At 43.8% G+C, this 19,208-nt stretch overlaps 1 protein-coding gene across 1 annotated transcript; it reads right to left on the bottom strand.

The window, feature by feature from the left end:
- Positions 1 to 1,854: 1,854 nt before the first annotated feature.
- Positions 1,855 to 16,588, bottom strand: LOC142583324 (antimicrobial peptide microplusin-like). The gene is made up of 5 exons (XM_075693748.1): positions 16,435 to 16,588; positions 15,335 to 15,396; positions 13,091 to 13,180; positions 4,400 to 4,426; positions 1,855 to 2,093 (listed from the first exon to the last, which is right to left on the bottom strand). The coding sequence occupies exons 1-5, from the start codon at positions 16,511 to 16,513 to the stop codon at positions 1,950 to 1,952; spliced, it is 402 nt and encodes a 133-aa protein (XP_075549863.1). The 5' UTR covers positions 16,514 to 16,588; the 3' UTR covers positions 1,855 to 1,949.
- Between the last annotated feature and the right edge of the window lie 2,620 nt (positions 16,589 to 19,208).

Raw genomic sequence — 19,208 nt, 5'->3', positions numbered from 1 at the left:
GGCTATCCCTCAATTTTGCAATCGTCTATGATGATTTCTAAGCACAATATTTTTTGGATACATGGTCACGAGGCTGCTGCTCATTTCTTCTGGTTCTAGCAGACGGTGCTAGAAGACAGATATCAGTCACGGTACCGTTGTATGCGGGAAAGAACTTTTAGGGTGGATTGTAGGAAATGGTAGTAGGAAAGGCTGTATGTGATTCTGTTAAGCACCAAGCTTCTGACCAGTCGGAGGGCGTTCCCTTCCTTCATTCTTCTGTTCTAAGATGTTACCCGGAATATCATGGGTGATATCGCCTTGGCGCTGGTTTGGAGGAGCGCAAGTGTGTGGGTGGCCTGCTAGTTAGACTGCAGCCACATGTTCAGCAGCCTGAGCAATGGAGTATCTGGTATGAGGCCCCCGTGGAGGTGTACCTCGAGTTTCCGTGTTGGGTATGTGGAGACCCTGTGGTTGTCCGAGCCTCGCCAGACTCGAAGGAGTTCAGATTTCGCGGGGACCATTGCAGCCCCTGTTGGCTGACGTATTCTTGGATGATGCTCTTGAGGATTACTTTCGAGACCGCTCTCCGCCTGCCGATGAGTACATAGACTGAGAAATTATTGGCGCTGAGGCCCGCACGGACCGGCAGGTCCTACAGAACTTGGGCTTCCAAGTTACAGCAAGATGAACCGAAGAAACCTACTTTGATACCTCGTCACGTCCAGGACAGGTATCACGTTGCCCCTATGCCACGCAACATGGACCCTAACATACACTCCGTCAGGAGGCGAGCGAGGGCCGAATACATGGACAAAACATTCAGGTTTCTTACCACCGCCCGTTTCATGGACGCCGCCGTCTATGGGACGAAGAACAAGGGCGCAATGGACTTAGTTGTGATCACCGACGCCATGTTACCTCCTGTGCATCGAACCACGCCTGTACTACGATCATGGAAGCCGAAGAGAAGAGCTGGCCATCGCGTTAGCCATCCGCGAAGACCAACACGCAAATAAACCACTGACGATCCTCACCGATTCCCAGCAGGTCTACCGCAGCTTCCTACAGGGAAGAATCGAAAGACCTGCTGCAGGAGTCCTAGTCCATATACTCAAGGAAGACACAGGACATCACCAAGCAAACCATCATCTACATACCGGTCCACACCAGCATCACAGATAACCTGCACGCCGACAGAGCAGCTAGAGAATTTGTACATAATCGCGCACTAATCACGCCGGCTCAAAAGAGCCGGGCTCTGTCGACCTCAAATATTCGGCCATCGTGAACAACCACAGATGGAGTCGCTTGCGATATCCACCACCCCAACAAAAACTAAAGACGAAGGATGCGGCTGCCTGGCGTAGGCTCCAGGCAGGCACTTACACGAACCTACATATATTACACCGCATACACGCCACAGCCTACGGGGACGAATGCCCTTGGTACAGGGTCACACCAACACTATGCCACATTACGGGGGAGTTCAGCCTAGACAACATAGAACATCACTACACAAACACCATGATGGAGCAATGGGAGACGCTGCTGTGCAGCTTGGCCCTTGATGACAAGCTCAACCTGTTCCAGGGAGCTGAGAATATGGCAAGAGTCACTGGAGCCCTGGACCAGGGGCGCCGACCATTATCAGTTATTCTGATTATTTTTCAACAAAGTTTGTTTATCCTATCCTACCCTGAATTGCGGAAAAGGGGATGGTATTTCGATGCTACGGCTTTCTAAGCGCGCCTGCCTGCACAACAATGTTTCTTTGCGTTGAAACTTGCCTATATTGGGACATATTGAAGTCAAGACATAGAAGAAACGTTTCGCTCCACACAAGGAATGAGGCCCCATGCTGAAGCAGGCAGCTAAAGTGAAGTTGGTAGCAGAGGCCACACAATGTTTATTTTGCTATTTTGTTTTCACACTGACGGCCAGAGTTCTCCATAGGTAACTGTGTTTATTCAAAACCAGTTTTGGGAAGGGTTAAACCAAGGGCCATATCCAGGCAATAGGGTCTGCCACCACCTTGGCTGCCAGCCGCTACCTCCATGGGCATTGCGATCACATGCCGTTGCCGCATTGTGAATTCGCTTGATCTGGCGGCGCTGTAAAAAAAGAACCCCTTGGCAAATTAATTCTGAAATAAGTTTGAAGAACGAACACTATTACAGCAAACTTTGAGTTATTATCGAGTGTTGTTTTGGCTTATACTGTGGTGTCGCGGAAACTCAAAGTGTAGTTCTGACATAACAAAATCCAATTTAAATTCGACCGTAGCTACCTTCACGGGTGAAAATGATTGCTCACTCCTTCCTCACTGCGTGCCCGTTAGAAAATTGCAGTTGGTGATCTGTTTCAGTGGTATCTTTTTAGACGGATGCGTTCAAATTTGTTACAACTCTTCAAAGAATTAACGAAAATACAAGGCTCTGCAGGCCACACGTAACCACTGCAGTGAAAATTGTGCTATTCCGATTTTGTTCTGTAGAAGGACTTGTTGTTAGGATAGTTGGTGTTTGCGTACCGACATACTGCAGAACAAAGGCGCAATTACAAAGAAGAGACACAGGACACGTCACAGGCGCTACTAGCAACATTGTTTGAAATACAGTGAGATTATAATCTCACTGTATTGCACTGTATATCTCACTGTATAATCTCCCAGCAGTATATATATATATATATATATATATATACATATATATATATATATATATATATATATATATATATATATATATATATATATATATATATACTGCTGGGACAACTTTTTCAGAATTGGACATTCGCTGCGATTTTCAGATCATGGGATGAATTGAGATCATGATCAAAGTCCAGCAGTTCGAAAAGACGTAGAAGATATTGCGACAATGATATAGAGTGGAGACACCTCGTCCTTTTACCGATATCCACCTGACGTCAACAGAAAAGTGATTGTGGTAAGTCTTTAAGTGCGTCTTTTCATAGTGTGCGCTAATGCAAGCATTTTTTAATGTTCGATAGTTTATTTAGCAGTGGTGGGTTATACAATCCCAAAGTACACATTCTTGGGACCCACCAAATTTGTTAAAGCGTCCCTACCAGTTGTTATTAAGAAAACACAATTCTATGGTGGGCGCTATTTTACAGTGCGCAATCACATAAAACATAACTAACACTGACATCGGATCGTGGACAATGTGTCCTTGGTGAATTTTGAAGAGCTTCAGGCTCCTAAGGAGTGATAAGTTAGGTAATAAAGATATTTCTTACGAGTCCTCTTACTGAAGGAACTTGTAATGCCTTGGTACAAACCACTTTCTAAATCCAACAACTCTCTTTGTATTGGTCAGAGCAGCCTATACGCATATGTAAACACAAGGCCTTTGTTTAAATTCGATACTTCGAATCTTACATTGGTGCCTGAGCTCACCAGCAAAATATGTTTCGATCGGCGTGGTTTCTTTCATCGTTTAATCTATAAACGAAGCACAGTTTATTTCACTTATTCCTCTTCTTTTGTGGCTTTCTGACACAGGTGATGACTTCATACAGTATGTCATCTACTTGGGTGACATATATTATTCAATGAGTGCAGCCATAACACTGACCTGGAGCGCTATAACGTATGGCTATTCCAAACTTGTCTATTTCAATTCTGCAATCGGCCCTCAGAGATTGATCAAAGAATTTTCGGGCCATCTCGACTTCACCAGTATGTATTGTACGCGGCGTCGTGAAAACCGCAATATGTTCCAATCTTATATCACGTCTACACACTGATTATGCATGATCAGACCAAACAAAAGAAAAATAATTATTTCTGATTCGACGCTTTTTGCCATTATCCCTCTGCTATTGGTAAAAAGTTTTCGAGCTGCGCCCTCTTCGCATGTTAAAGATGCATTAATATTCTGTATGCAGATGCAATAATAGAAGATGTTAGAATACGCTCATCATGCTTCTAACTGCGGTTAACGACATTGAATCGTCCTGAATACTGCATACGAGAAGCCACAATGCCGTGCGCTAGAGCTACAGTTATTTTTAACAGTCCGTGACTTCGTGCTCTCATCGCTTGCATCACGCGGCATATGGCATCCTAAAACAGTAGCACATCTTTGAGGCCATCTTTGAACCACAGCGTTGGCGGTTTCTAACAGGTTCGACTGCGTATGCTTTCACGTAAAGACTGGGCTTGTCTGGAGCCAGGTGCTACACTTGCCTCGATGTATTTGTCCTTCCTTATTTATGGACAATTCTTGATTGAATTCCTCTCGGAAATCTCTTCAGCGTGCATAATCAAGCACCATTGATAGCACTATCTATGGTAAGCTAAATTTCAAGAACTATTTCAGCGACCTGTCTCACCACTGTGTGAGCCAACGACTCGATGCAAGAAATAATAAAAAAAGAGAAATATACTTACAGTAAAGAAATAGGCCATGGCTCCCTCCTGAATTAAAAGAAAGAAGCATGGCCTGTCGTTAGTGCCGAATATGTTGCATACGCACCAAAAAGTGCATGTATGAACCGTTGAAGACTTGTCGAACAGAAATAAGGAAAAAGAACTTTGTACATGACAAAGAAGAAAGAAATATTCGGGATGATATAAGAAAAGCTGTTTCATCCCGTATTGCCTTTAGCGCTTATTTTCTGTAATAACTGTAACAGATGCAATAGGTAGAGATTGTTGAATATTGAAACGTCGTCGCTATTATATTTTGTTTTACAAAGAGTAAGAATAGTCAGTCGGCGTTTCTTGCCGCGATATGCTTTAGTTATACTCAATATATTTATCTGGGTTATGTAAATACTGTTACGGCTTAGTTTGAGCAATGACAAGCTAGGAAAAATTATTATTATTATTATTATTATTATTATTATTATTATTATTATTATTATTATTATTATTATTATTATTATTATTATTATTATTAGGTGAGCTTCGCAGAGGCCCTTACGGGCGTCTCTCAAGAGGGTGACGTAAAATCCCCCCCACTCCCTAAACCCAACACAGACAACACAGACATCGAACACCTTAAGAAAGAAAACGCAGTTATGCGTGATTTAATCCGAAAGCTTACCAAGGAGGTTCACAGCCTCAAACAACCCAAAACCCAACCCACACCTAACACCACAGAACCCGCTACCAACAGCCAACCTTAAGAGCTCTCAAGACCAGCCCCAAAAAAGCGAGCCCTCCAAGAAGGAGCTCAGGGCCAAGTACGCTCCGAAGTCAAAGATATGCTCGTAACACTCCAAAGCACGGTGGAAACTTTACAGAATTCTCTAATCGCCCTTATGCACAGAGTCACCACCATGGAAGCTAATATTCAAACCCTTTTCACACAAACCACTTCCACCGCTCAAGCCGTAGCCATGGACACCACAGGAACTGTCGCCGCCACCCTGCCACCTGTGGCATCCCATATCCTTCATCATGGCCCACACTAACACTGACACAACATTGTGGCAGTGGAACTGCCGAGGCTACCTCCATAAACAACCTGTTCTCCGTCAACACCTCCGTACTACTTCATGTCAACCCGACGTAATCTTACTCCAGGAAACGCACGATACTCCGGTCAGCCTTCCAGGATATCAACCTTTCACTGCGAACAACGCTCCACACAGAGTCTCCACACTCGCTCGAAAAAGAACTACCGCAATCGAACACGATCTCAACGATCGGCGCATCGAACACCTCTTAATTGAGCTCATCCCGCACAGAAAACGAAAGAAAGGAATATTTATCCTCAATATCTACTATACTCCATCTCAACGCCATAGCCGATTTCTAACCCTCTTCAAAAAGGCCCTTAAAATCACAGGCAGCAGCCCCCTTATCATCGGAGGTGACTTCAATCTCCCGCACACAGGATGGGGTTACAGACACAGCTCTGCTGCAGGTCGTAACTTATAGCAAGACTCCCATGATCTCGGGCTTACACTCATTACTGACCCAGCCTTCCTCACTCGCCTCGGCACTTCTACTGAATGAGACACGACACCAGACCTCACTTTCACCAAAACGCAGACAACGCCCATTGGCGCAACACCCAACACGACCACGGGAGTGATCATTCTATCATCGAAATTACTCTCCCACACCTAACAGCCGCTATGAGAAGAACAAAGGATTTTACTTGGACGGACTGGGATGCGTTCCGTAAACGCCGTGTAACAGCAACGACGGACACTCCCATTACCGCCACAGAATCATGGTCATGCGATCTACTGTCTGATACTAAATCGGCCACCCGCATTATCACAAGAGATGCCCCGACTGAGCGCATGGACAGTAGATTCGCCCACCTTATCGAGGCCAAATCATCCATCCTCTCTAGATGGAAGGGACAACGGCTCAATAGAAGACTCAGACGAAAGGTCGTACTTCTCAACAAGGAAACTGTAGCACACTGCCGCGTTCTAAGCCAACAGCAATGGACAGAACTCTGTCACTCTCTAGACGGGCAACTCCACCACCCCCGCTCGTGGAAAATCCTGAAACATTTGATTGATAGCACCACCACCCGCTCATATAAACAAGATCGCCTCACCAAGCTTTTATTCACAGAAAGCAAGACGCATGGCCAGGACCACGTTAAGAATAGCTTATGTCAAAAGTACATCCCATCTGGGCCCACTCAAACTCTCGGGCCATACACAGGGACCTCCAACCCTGCCCTTGATGAACATTTCAGCGTGGCAGAAATTCATGCTGCCCTGCATAAGCTGAACAGCCGTTCGGCGCCAGGCCCAGACGGTGTTAAGGAACAAAACACTAAGAAATCTAGATGACCCCTCGGTGCAACAACTCACCGAATACATCAACGACTGCTGGCGCCAGGGATCCATTCCCCTGACATGGAAAACAGCCAAAGTAATCCTCATTCCCAAACCCGGTAAGCCATCTAGCCTCGCCAATCTCCGGCCCATATCGCCAACTTCATGGAGCACGCACTCCTAACCCGTGTAAACACTCACCTCGAAGACATATGTGCTTACCCCCTCTCGATAATTGGCTTTAGACAGCATCTTTCCACCCAAGACGCTATGCTCCAACTTCAGCATCGAATCCTAGATGGCAAATCCCGTCACACGAAGGCGATCTTGGGCCTCGACCTCGAGGGCGCCTTCGATAACATAAGGCACTCCACCATCCTCGAACGCATCTCCTTGCTCAACCTTAGAGAACGCACAACTACGGGAGAGACTTTCTATCCAATCGGTAGGCCTTCCTGTCGGTCGGAGACATTCGATCGGAGGAACTCTCCATCGGCAGCACGCGCACACCGCAAGGCTCTGTCATTTCCCTAATACTGTTTAATCTAGTTATGCTCGGATTAGCACAAGAACTACAAAAACTCAACGGCTTTGAACATACCATATACGCCGACGACATTACAATCTGGGCTGCGAAGGGCAGTGATGGCCAAATCGAAACTACCCTACAAGACGCCATTGACGTCGTAGAAAATTATCTTGAAGGCACGGGACTCCGCTGTTCCCCTGATAAGTCGGAGCTTCTCCTATACCGCCCCACACTCCGTGGACGCCCCCCGCGGGGCTCCACGAATGAACGCCAATACGAGCGGCCTTTGGCAGCTATGCAGGGCAAGAGGAAGGCCTCCGCCTTCCTCTTGCCCTGCATAGCTGCCAAAGGCCGCTGTAAATCTGCCAAGGCGCTGAAAATCAATCACTGTCACAACTGTTCCTCTCGGTTTGATGTATGTAAGAACGACCGGGCACCCGGTCTGGTGTCTTCACTACCAGGGCTGAACTGCCATTTTTTTGTAAACCCTGATGAAGATCGGTCCACCGATCGAAACTGTCGAAATTAAATACTTGTTCTGTTTACCTTGTAGCACCACTCAAGTTCTTTACGTTTGAAAGGTAGCCTGAAGAATCCCTCTTTGCCTACTATATATATATATATATATATATATATATATATATATATATATATATATATATATATACTTCTAGAAAACCACAATAGTAAAAAATTTTTGCTTTTGGGGGTTCCACGCCAATTTTCCTGGTGGTCGGACTTCCACCGCCTTTACAAGAGGGCCTTTGTAAAATTCACGTACTTTCGTGCAGCCATGTTATGAGCGCGTTTGTCGCCTACCTCGAACTATTACACGCGCTAGCTCGAAATACACGCGCTGGCGCAAGCTTGTCTTGAGGCGCCTTAAGGTTTACGTGCTGGGGTGGAGCGTTTAGAAACGGAAGTCTTCCACTTCTCCAGCCGCAATCTCACCGCGTGATGGATGCGGGAGAGGGAGTCGTCGGTGGAAGTGGAGGGTCGTAGTCACGTTCCGCTGAAGAGATGTCGAATCGGCTTATCTAAATATAAGAGTATCCTCATTGCAACAAATGACGCCTTCAAAGACACAGCATGCATATTTCCAAATGGCTTACAGGGCTCGCCGTCGTTCGTGCTAGTAGGTTTCTCCCTATATATATATATATATATATATATATATATATATATATATATATATATATATATATATATATATATATATATATATATATATATATATATATATATATATATATATATGTATTCAGACAATTCATCCCCTCAAATCAAGTACTGAAGAAATAGAGCACACAATAAAGTTAAGTAAGTTCGTTTGCACCTTGTTGCAAAATAAAAGATATATCATCGTGCAGAAATTTATTACACGTCCCTCTAAGGACGTTGTCTGTGGTTCAGATGAACCACACCACTATTCCGTGTGTAAAGAACGCTTAATAACTTGCTCTAGTTTCATTATTTACAGCGCAGAGGGCGGAATTGATGAATTGATCTCAGTTGTGAACGTTACTACCCGGTGTAAGACTGTATATCTCCATGATGGAAGTCGTGCTAATGTCTTTTGAGGCTCTTCGCTTGTTACGTATTCTATAAATGCTGCAATAATGCAATCAAAGTGGAAGACAGTAAGATATAATGTCAAGCTTTAGTTGCAGCTTTGGTCTATACGCGTCGTGCACGCCGACGGACGCGCCACTGGTGGCGGCCTTGCGCAGAACACGCGGGAGAGGAGCCTGGCGCGCGCCGCAGTTTGTTGTGTCGTTGATCGTGCTTCTCTGTCTTATTCACGTTTTCAGAGCAAGATAGGCAACACCATTCGCACATGTGGGGTGGCCAAAGCTTCAGGGAATGTCGAAGAAGAATTGTTGCAGGGTGGGAGGCTCAAATACAGGTAAAAACGTGCCGGCGATGCGGTTCTAATCCTTCCTGGCAAAGCCTCATCAGCGAGAGCAACGCTAGCAAAAATGGATCGTCGCTTCGAAGGGAAGTTTCTTGTTCTCATCCTTTCCTTTGTTTCGTCGGTGTTTTTTTCCTCTCGATCATAGACGCGTGAGCAACGAAGTTCGTCTGCAGTGCAGCATGAGGTTTAAAGGCATTTCGCTAAAGTTCGAATGCTGTTTGCCGCTTATATTGTTTTCCGCTTCTTTACCGCGCTGCGCTAGCTAGGCAGCACGACTACACGAGCGCATTGTGTTGCATGTTAAAGCTACTGAAGTTTCTAAGAACTGAAATTGTTGGTTTCCTGTGGCGCGGTAAATCCTCGCACCAGGTGTCGCGCACTTCATGTTTTTACATCTGTTTTATGCATGGCTTCGCACATGTTTGAGTGTTGTTAGTTGCTCCATGCATAACTCTTGTTGATTCTTTTGAGCTGCGAAGTTTTCACCCTGCCTTGTTTGTAAAGGGCATAAATCACGCTGTGTCTTATCGGAATGATACCAAGGAAGTGCTTCTTTAACAGCTTTATTCTTTTCGCCCGAGGGCATCATAGATATTGTTTGCGTTTTTGAAATGTGTTTAAAAAGTAGGTAGTTCAGGGCGAGAATTTCTAATAGCTGCTGCATATGGTATTTTTGTTCCATTTCTCGCTGAAAAGTTCGCGTCCCGTTTGGGAAGTCATCACACCTCGATGCTGCCTGAGCAAACTTAACACGCCGAGTGCTTTGTTTGTTTCACAACGTAGTCCTTTCTTGCATGTGAGTTTTGTACTCAACTGAATTCTTTCTTATACTTACGCTGCATAATAATATTTGGGGTTTTACGTGCCAAAACCACTTTCTGATTATGAGGCACGCCGTAGTGGAGGACTCCGGAAATTTTGACCACCTGGGGTTCTTTAACGTGCACCTATATCTAAGCACACGGGTGTTTTCGCACTTCGCCCCCATCGAAATGCGGCCGCCGTGGCCGGGATTCGATCCCGCAGCCACTGAGCAACCACGGCGGGTCTACTTACGCTGCAGACGAATAAACCGGGCCTTGCCGTCAGCGCTCAACTACTTTGACTGGCGCTGCTCTGCCTTTAAATATATCATGTGGCACCTCTCTCTAGTAATATAAAAAAGTACTGAAATGTTGGTCAGTCTTCAGCTTTGTACGTTTCCAAGCAGCTCCCTTGGGGAACTTAATATTGCACAAACTGCAGCGGGAACGGTAGTTCATCGGCGTATGCAGCAGGATTGCATCGGCGGTACAGCACTAACACGCGCTTTTATTAACCCGTGTGTTTGGTGACTTCGTTGGCTAGTGTACGCGTTTCCATCAATAAATTGGCAATTACTCTTCTTGAGGTGACTTCGACTGCACTTATTCGGCGATGTCACATGTATTCATCGGCAGAAAAATCCCCACGGCATATGCAGAGATTGCACCGTGCGGATTTGTTTGATATAAGTCTGCACTAACTACGGGTGCTTATTAAGCAGGTAAAGAAGCAGCATTGCGGCAAGGGTAGAATAAAAAAAAACATCGAGAGATCGCATCACTCAACAAAATTTATCGGCTAGTGAGCATGAGCTCCACGTCATGTAAACGGGGTTCATGGCGTTTGTCTGCGGGACACATCTTGCACGTATGTGGACCATGTTGTCCCAAACACCGGTAACATTGTGTTCATACCCGCTCGCACAGAGGTCAGCTTCTTCCCTACAGCTGTCACCGCAGAAGACGCAGCCTGGCACCCGAACAAAGGAGAAATCGCAGCCGCGAATTTCAGCAACCTTTGCTGCAAAGGGTTGTCGTCTGCTACTGCTCCCGCGTGTACTGTTGGAAGCGTCTGGTAGGTGGCTTTCAGTGGCGCCTCTATAGGCGGTGCACGAGGCGTATACCTTACTAGCTGTATCGGTAGTTTGATGCGGTTATACAACAGGCACTGTATCTTTTACGTGGTGGTGTCTGGGGCTTTTCTTTTTCACACGTCACATCTGCGTTCCCGCTTGTATACGCTTTTTGGATATTTTCATTTTTAGAATAAGATATACGCGATGCGGTACATTGCTGTAACCGATAGAAGTTTAAGGGCTTATTTGAGATTTCCTGGAGTTATACCAATTATAATGTACCTTAGAGCACCACCAGCAAGAACTAGTAAACAAAGCCCAGTTAGCGAGAAATACCAGTGAAGAAAAAATAAACAAATCATTAGGAACAATAAATTATGGGTGATCACGATGAAAGCAACATGTACAAATGTACTTAAGTTGATAAATATAGTAAACACGTACGAGAGTAAGAGTTGTACATATAGTACTACCTATTATGTTAGAATAGGTAGCACTATGTGTGCACTGTTATGGCACTTTCTACAGTGTACAATATTGCTAGCAGATTAGAAATATAATTTTGGAGAATATAATAAGATTGTTAATATACTCGCTGATTAGATAGTAATAGGGTGGGCATATCAGTGGAGTGCCGACACAAGAGCAGAAACTCCAGTGAAGCCAGATATATCATCTAGGCGCTTCGATATGCACAAAACAACACTGAGGGGCAGCCCGTGCCCTGGTTATTGATTGCGAGTTCTTGGTTAAAAGGTAGTGTGATGGTACAATAAATTACCTACGTCATTCAAAGCATACGTTTGCCCATTGATCAAATGATCTTGAGATGTGTACCACATAGATGATTTGGGCAAGGCTGGGATACTAAGAATAATTGACGTTGTTCACTATGAGTTCAGCGGTGTTCGGTGACATAGATAACCTAATCGTTGTGATGCACTCGCCCTCACGTGTCCATGTGAGGTCTACAGGCTACATTAGCCGTAATTGAACACCAAGAATTCCTGCTAATAAAGAACGATCCTACTGCAATACTATATTTAGGGCGAAAACAGTCCGAGCAATTTCTGCTAGAACGAAAGAACATAACTTTTTATTTCATCAGTTGCAGGTTTGCATCGTAGGGGCTCCATGTGACCAATAACAAGGTTTACGAATTGGAAAAAATGAAGCTACTTTAGGACTACCAAGATATACTCGTATCATGCATGCGCGGGCCAAGAATCGTATAAGAGATGACAAGAAAACAGCCAGATCAATTTTGATCATTACATACAGAACAACCCACGAGTACTACGCTATGGCACAACACATGCCACAGGGGAACTCTGCGAAATACTCTACGGGAGCAAAAGTGGGAATGAGTCTTATCTGGACACACACACGAAAAAATATAATGTCCCTAGAGGCACGATGGTAGAAGTAAGCACTAAACATCATCCAATAGGTAAGCAATACGACCGAGAATGCGTCAGGTAAAATATGACCCGATAAAACATCCACTTTTGATGACAGAAAAAAAAGGATCCGCACGATACTGATATTTCAGGCACTGTTGGACACAGCAACGTCGTGCAAAGTGCTTTTACCACAGCCGTCTCGACTTTTCTTGATAAAAGCGTTGTTAAGCCAACGAGTTATTCGTCGTGCAATACGTCTGATTTCTTCAGATTGGGGATGACTTTTTCTGGGAACTTTTGTTTTAAGCTTACTGACATAATGGGAGACCACGGAAATACATGGAAGCTTGCCAACCCAAGACAAATTACAGCATGCAAGCTATTTTATTTATTAGCTTGTATTAATAAATGGCACGCAATTGTGTGTATTTGATCAATGAAGGCAAACTAGATCCGGAATTATATTAGTTCAACTAGCGTTGTTTTTACACTATATCATATGTCAGTGAATTTGAAAGCGTAGTAGCGATCTGACAAGCTGTCACAACTAGCGCGAATGTCATTCATAGGACTAGTGTCGAATGAATGCAAACTGGGACACGTACCAGGTCATTATACGAGCACATCTTTCTTATCGCACAAGCATAGGTAGGGCATCGCAACGTCCACACGGCATGGGCAAAAGCTTGGTTAGTCTGTAAAACAAAATGTATACATGCAAAAACATACAAATTTATTCTAACGTAGTCAGCACAGCGATTCCATGCACTAGAAAATCTATTCTCTCAAGGTCGCTTCAAATTAAAAAGAGAAACGAATGAATTGAATTCATGAAGAAGCTGTTTAGTGTAAATGTTTCCAGCAGAAAATTGAACTTACAGAATAGAAGCATGGTCGGCGCAAAATCTCCGCAAATTGTAATAGCCGCGGCTCTTACTGAGGGTCACACGCAAGAAAGAATCACAGGTTTAACCCGTAGTGTATATAGGTTTTTTTCCCTGATTCTTTACTACATGCTATTCTCATGCAGTGCACTAGTGCACTATAAGTGCGTCTCGAAGTCAGACTCTCTGCTTGAAATACACCGAGCGTTTGCCATCAATTTTCATTCTATATCTCTTTTTTTCACCTAATTTTCTGCCGTCAAAAAGTGCAGGGTTCATTCTTTTGACATTCATATTATTATTCCTACAAACAACCGATTATCGGCGCTGTACATTCAGCCACCTGCACAGCTACAATTTTGCCTTCTAATGACACCTTTAAAGTTAACGTCATATACTCACACTTTATTTGTAATCCACACTGACTTTGTAGCTACGTCGTAAAGTCACACCTATAATTTTGTTCACCCCTTCGTGAGCACACATCAGTTTTGTTGCTGAAAGTTTGGCTAGCTAAGTTTGCACTGGGGAATACCCCAATGCCAACTGTTCTTTGCGAAGACACCCATAAGCTTCTGTAAATTTTAGTAATGCCGGCCATATGACCTTCAAGCAATCATTGCTGACGTGGACATACTCCAATGAGCATACCGTACCTTCTAAATAGTTGCTTTCGGTGAAAGTACATATTATCTCTATAATGAACCTATATCTGCCATTTAAGAATTTGTTTCCTTGCCAATCACTTGATTGCATGTTTAGGTTTCTGTAAATGTAAATCTTCAAACTAACATTTAAGTCTAATTATGATATATATTCGCTCGTGACAAACTGATCCAATTTAAGAACGCCAGCGCCTAGTGATCAGTGACTAAAATAAACATGCCGTGGTAGCGAACTCGTAAGTTTCAGCAGCTTTCGTTTCTGTCAAAATTCGAATAAGCTAAGAGGCTGCTAAATGTAATACTATAATACCTTTACGTCATCCTAAAGCCATGAAAGAACGTTTAAGTTCAGCGAAATAATAAACTGCTTTACGCAAGTTGAGACAAAAAATTATTTCATAAGCTATCTCATACAAGCCATACTTACTAATTGAGCAGAAACCATTGTTTAGGAAAGATCAAAATGCGTTTGCTCATAGATTGGTACGTCTGCGCCAAAATGCGGCTTCCCTCTGGAGAATAATTTAGAAGAGTCTCCAGAAGCATTAATCTTTGGCCTTGTAGATTGCTATGGCTGATGGTATTTGGTATAGTAAGCGACAAGAAACAAATATTTGACACCCTAGAATAGTATATTAAGAAGTTCAACTCAGTTGGGAACTGCAAGGGTAGCTCGACTGATGTTATAAGTAATTATCAGATCCACAGTTGGTGTCTATTCTGAAATTGCTCGTAATATTTGGCTCATATCGCCGATTTTTTCATGAGGGAGCAGAATATGCTTTCGCTTACATGGGAGGTACGTATGACTGTCGTGGTTCTTTATTTCTTTTCTTAAAATTCGCGTTGAGCTATCACTACAAAACTGCCTTGCGCACATTACATTCGTTGATGTTATACAAATTTTATTTACGGGATTTTAAACGCAAGCTCTTCATCCAGTTCGCCCTCTGTAGCACAGCTCTTTGTCAAGTTAAAAAGGTGTTGCTTGGCTAGAATGGTGCTCTCTGATTCCCATTGCAAGGCAATGCTTGAGAAGTACACCTTCGCTCCAGTGCATTCATGCGCATACCGAGAATAGCTGTTTACGTGTATTCTAATTCTCGCTCAGAAATTGCCGTGGATCGTCACTGAAACAGAGTGACCACTACAATGGGGTCGTGACCCTGCCATGTACTTTCTTCAGACGAGGTGGGACGCTGAGAGGATGAATGTCTGAGTGCAAGGGGATATAGATTTTAAAAGACATGACTTTTTCATCCCTGGGAGCCGCCAAGCTAGTTCACAAAGGGGCACTCACTCGTCTAGATATGCGTCGTGTAATACATTCCAGCTCGATGGCCAGCTCGGGATAGCTCTTACCTGGAACACACAGGAACAAAGGTAATGAATTACAAATCAAATGACTGAAATTGTTGACATCACGCCCAATAGAGAGCGCTATGTTCCTCAGCTTGCCTAATGTAAATCCCACTTTGTACTTAAAAGCTATTTGTATTTAGGTGCCGGTATATGAGCTGTAAGCATTATGCTCCATTTTCGCGCAAACGGTAAAGCAATATTTGCGACATGCGTCGACCATAACTGAGTGAATGGTGAGAGCATGCGAGGCAGTCTTTCCTAAATTGCCACAGCAGTGCGTAAAGGTACTGAGTTTTGGGAACAATAATCTGTGTTCTGCATGAACTAGCCTAAAAAAGAATATCGTCTCTGATGATTGCCCTCAATTAACTAAGAAATACGTCTGTAGTTCTACCACTAGTAATACTATCCTGATGTAGAATCAAATAAAAAACAAACAGGGTCTCTGAAAAGCTGAAGCTTGTCTGGCAAAGTACTGAAGGCGATAGAGCTGCTCTTATTCTTCTTTAAACATTTCAGACGTCCCTAAGAAGTACCGTTCCCCGGCTGACTGCGACAAAAAATCATGTGTTACTAATAATTTATTTATTTAATCGTTCACTAATTTCAAACACCGAAGACTCTTGGTTGCTAAGTAGTGCTGAATAGTCGCTACCAATAAACTTGTGCAACTTTCGTTTTCGGCACCTATCTGGTTATGATGCAGCCCCTATCAGAGTGCATCGCAATCCGAAGACGTTTACTGGCACACGGTTTCCAATGCGAGCCACTTGTATTTAATTCAATGCGAGCCACTTATCTGTAACAAAACAAAGGCACAGAATGAAGTTTTCATCTGTTGTGCTCTGTTAGTGTTCCGCAGTTGCCCTGTAGTTTTGTGTCCAGACTGATGTAGGTAACTGTTTAAATGACGTCCCGTAGCTCGCAGAAGCGATAAGGATGGCAGTAATTTTTGAATAGCTCAATAGCACAGGGTCGATTAGAGACAAGAGCTTTCTGAACAGCTGCGCAAATGATACGCCTCGCTGAAAAACATACCACAGAGCTCCATGTGATGGGCCGAAGCTGCAGCCACGAAGGTGACCAGCAACAAGGAGATGGTGAATACAGCCTTCATGTTGAGTGATCACCCGAGAGAACTCTTACAGCTCGTGCAAGACGGATAGCGGAGACACTGACGAGGCACGGCTCGCCAATGTCTTATATACCCATTGCCCACGATGCTGTCACCACGACAAGAAAAATACATGGAAAGTGGAGGAATAACAAAAGACAGCGATGCTGCGGTGACTAAAACACAGCTTGCATAGGAAGAAGACTTCGCTGTACCGGACCGCGAATCAGTCTACCTGGGTAAAGTGCTGCAAATCACTTAATTGTTCTTGATTTCCGCCCATAGAATGCAGAACTTCACTCCCCAAACAGTGTCGGTCTACCGATTAATTTTAGAGGTTGCCGAAAGGCAAACAATACCAATATAGTTTAGTCTGGTGAAGTATGCTTTTCAAACAAGATGGCCGTTATAGCTCTCGTTATAAGGCGGCACAGGAAGGAGCGTTGTTCCTTGTGAAGTTCCTGCCAGGTACACGAACAGTGGTGGTATAGGTCACGGAGCACAACGTATATTTGCTTTGTTACCATGCTTACGGTGGCGGAGACGGGCTTGGACAAGCGGCTGTGACAATGATGTCACGTGCCGCGCAAGAGTGACAGACTCTAACCAACGATGTGTGTGCCGTGTTATGTGCTCTCCATCTCTTCTCCCCATCTTTCATCCCCTCCCCATCCCGCTCCCATGTGTAGGGTAGCAAACCGGTTAAGCTAAACTGGTTAACCTCCCTGCCTTCTTTCTCCACTTTTTCCTTCCTTCCTTCCTTACGGTAGCTCTCAAAACTGAGTGAATGTATTTCTATCGTTCATATAAACTCGATATAAACCCTATTCATCACTCAAATAATGAATAGTAAGCAACAGACGCTTTCCAAAGTTTATGATGTTCGGAGAATTTACGACGGAATCTCCTAGGCCTTTATTGTTTATTTTATTGCGCCTTTTATTGCTTACCAAAACAATTCTCACAGTTATACACATGTTCGTGGTATGCTGCAACGGCAAATAATCAACCCAGTGCAACATCCCTTTGTAGTTCCCTTTTCATGCTAAAGCGAGTGTAAGAGACCGCAGCTTTCACATTTCTTCCATATCTGAATGCAACAACAGCGGACATGACTTGGCGCTGTGCTCAGCAACAAAGTCCAACCGGCTTTAATAGACAGTAGCGGTTGCAATAATTATTCCGACTACTTGTTGACCATTTGAAAACAAAATAAAGAGTCTGACAAAATCTCGCCTGCTCGTGAAGGATCATGAAAAAAGAAAACTCTCGCCAGGGTGGAACCGAATAAAAAAAGGACACAACTTCAATTTTCGTCCCCCATCGGGCAGCCTAGTTCACAAGGCTGCCTTCTGGAAGCCGTACCTCAAAGGTGTTAAGGTATCTTACTCCTTGGTCGGCATATGCTTTTTGTGGCCCCCATAAGAATGCATTCGTTATTAGGCCAAGGAGGCAAACATTGTCAAGTAGTACTTTTATTCAAACATTTCACGAAGTACTACTGTCCTCAAGACCTGATAGGGGTCTGCTTATGCTGCTAGAGAACACACGCCACGCTATGAAAATGTCAAGTGGACTTTTTTGCGCTGCTGCGATCCGGTGTGGGAAGAATGTGTAACTCAAAAAATAATAATATGCCTGCATGAAACCGATGTATTTCAAAGAAGTGTTGTGCGAACACAAAATCACTCGCTTGAATTTTTTTTTATTTGCAGAGGCAGCTGTTCCTTACCTGCGAAAGCCATGAGTACATCCGGATTACCTGTCGTCGCGCGTAGTAACACTTCTATCAATGAAAATAAAATATAACTTTAGACATAAAGCAAAGAAAAACCACACCGCTAATGCGCGTAGCGACTCCTTAAGAAGCGTCATCGGTGGGAAGATGTGTAGGCACGTTACGCATGTCTTGTTTGCCATATATATATATATATATATATATATATATATATATATATATATATATATATATATATATATATATATATATATATATATATTGTTTGACCAGGCCATGCAGAATGATCATGCAGCACAAGTGCCTTTCGGTAACTGTGGGACGTATTCTCGGACGATCACTTCCGGTGATACTATCGCCTTCGCCTGACGTCGTACTCAACCAGCCGACAAACGAGCACTGAAAGTGATATCACCGAAAGCGATCATCCGAGAATACGTCCCCATAGTACACTCACAGCAATTCGAAGAAATAAAGATTTGAACCGCGGTTGAAAGAGGGATGACGCTTGAGCCAACGTTTCTAAAGCAGAAACAGCCCAACAGTTAGAATGTTTGACCTAAGAAAATCAAAAAGTCCAAAGTTGCAGTTGGTTTATTTTTTCATTTTTTAGGGCAATAGGCTGCAATGTACCTATAGGAGCAGAAACGAAAAAATGCGAAATATGCGTGTGCCATGAACATTTTGCATCTATTGTGGTATAGCATTCTGTGTTTCTCTAGTTTGGCGCATTAAATATTCGCTGTATCTCTTTCCTATTTCTAACCCCTTTCTCACAACCCCAGTGTAGCGTAGCCAACCGGAGACTAACATCTGGTTAACCCCCTTGCCTTTCCCCTTCATCTCTCTTTCTCTCGGCCTCCAGAGCCATTTCTTCCGTGTCTTTTTTCCAGCCAGTACTCTAAACATCTCTTGCTCATCTCCTTGTTGGCTTGCCCAAAATGTGAATGTTCCTGACAG

This window comes from Dermacentor variabilis, chromosome 5, assembly GCF_050947875.1.
Source record: "Dermacentor variabilis isolate Ectoservices chromosome 5, ASM5094787v1, whole genome shotgun sequence".
In the NCBI taxonomy this organism is placed as follows: domain Eukaryota; kingdom Metazoa; phylum Arthropoda; class Arachnida; order Ixodida; family Ixodidae; genus Dermacentor; species Dermacentor variabilis.
The sequence above is the reverse complement of the archived record's forward strand: the minus strand, read 5'-3'. Positions and strand labels throughout refer to the sequence as shown.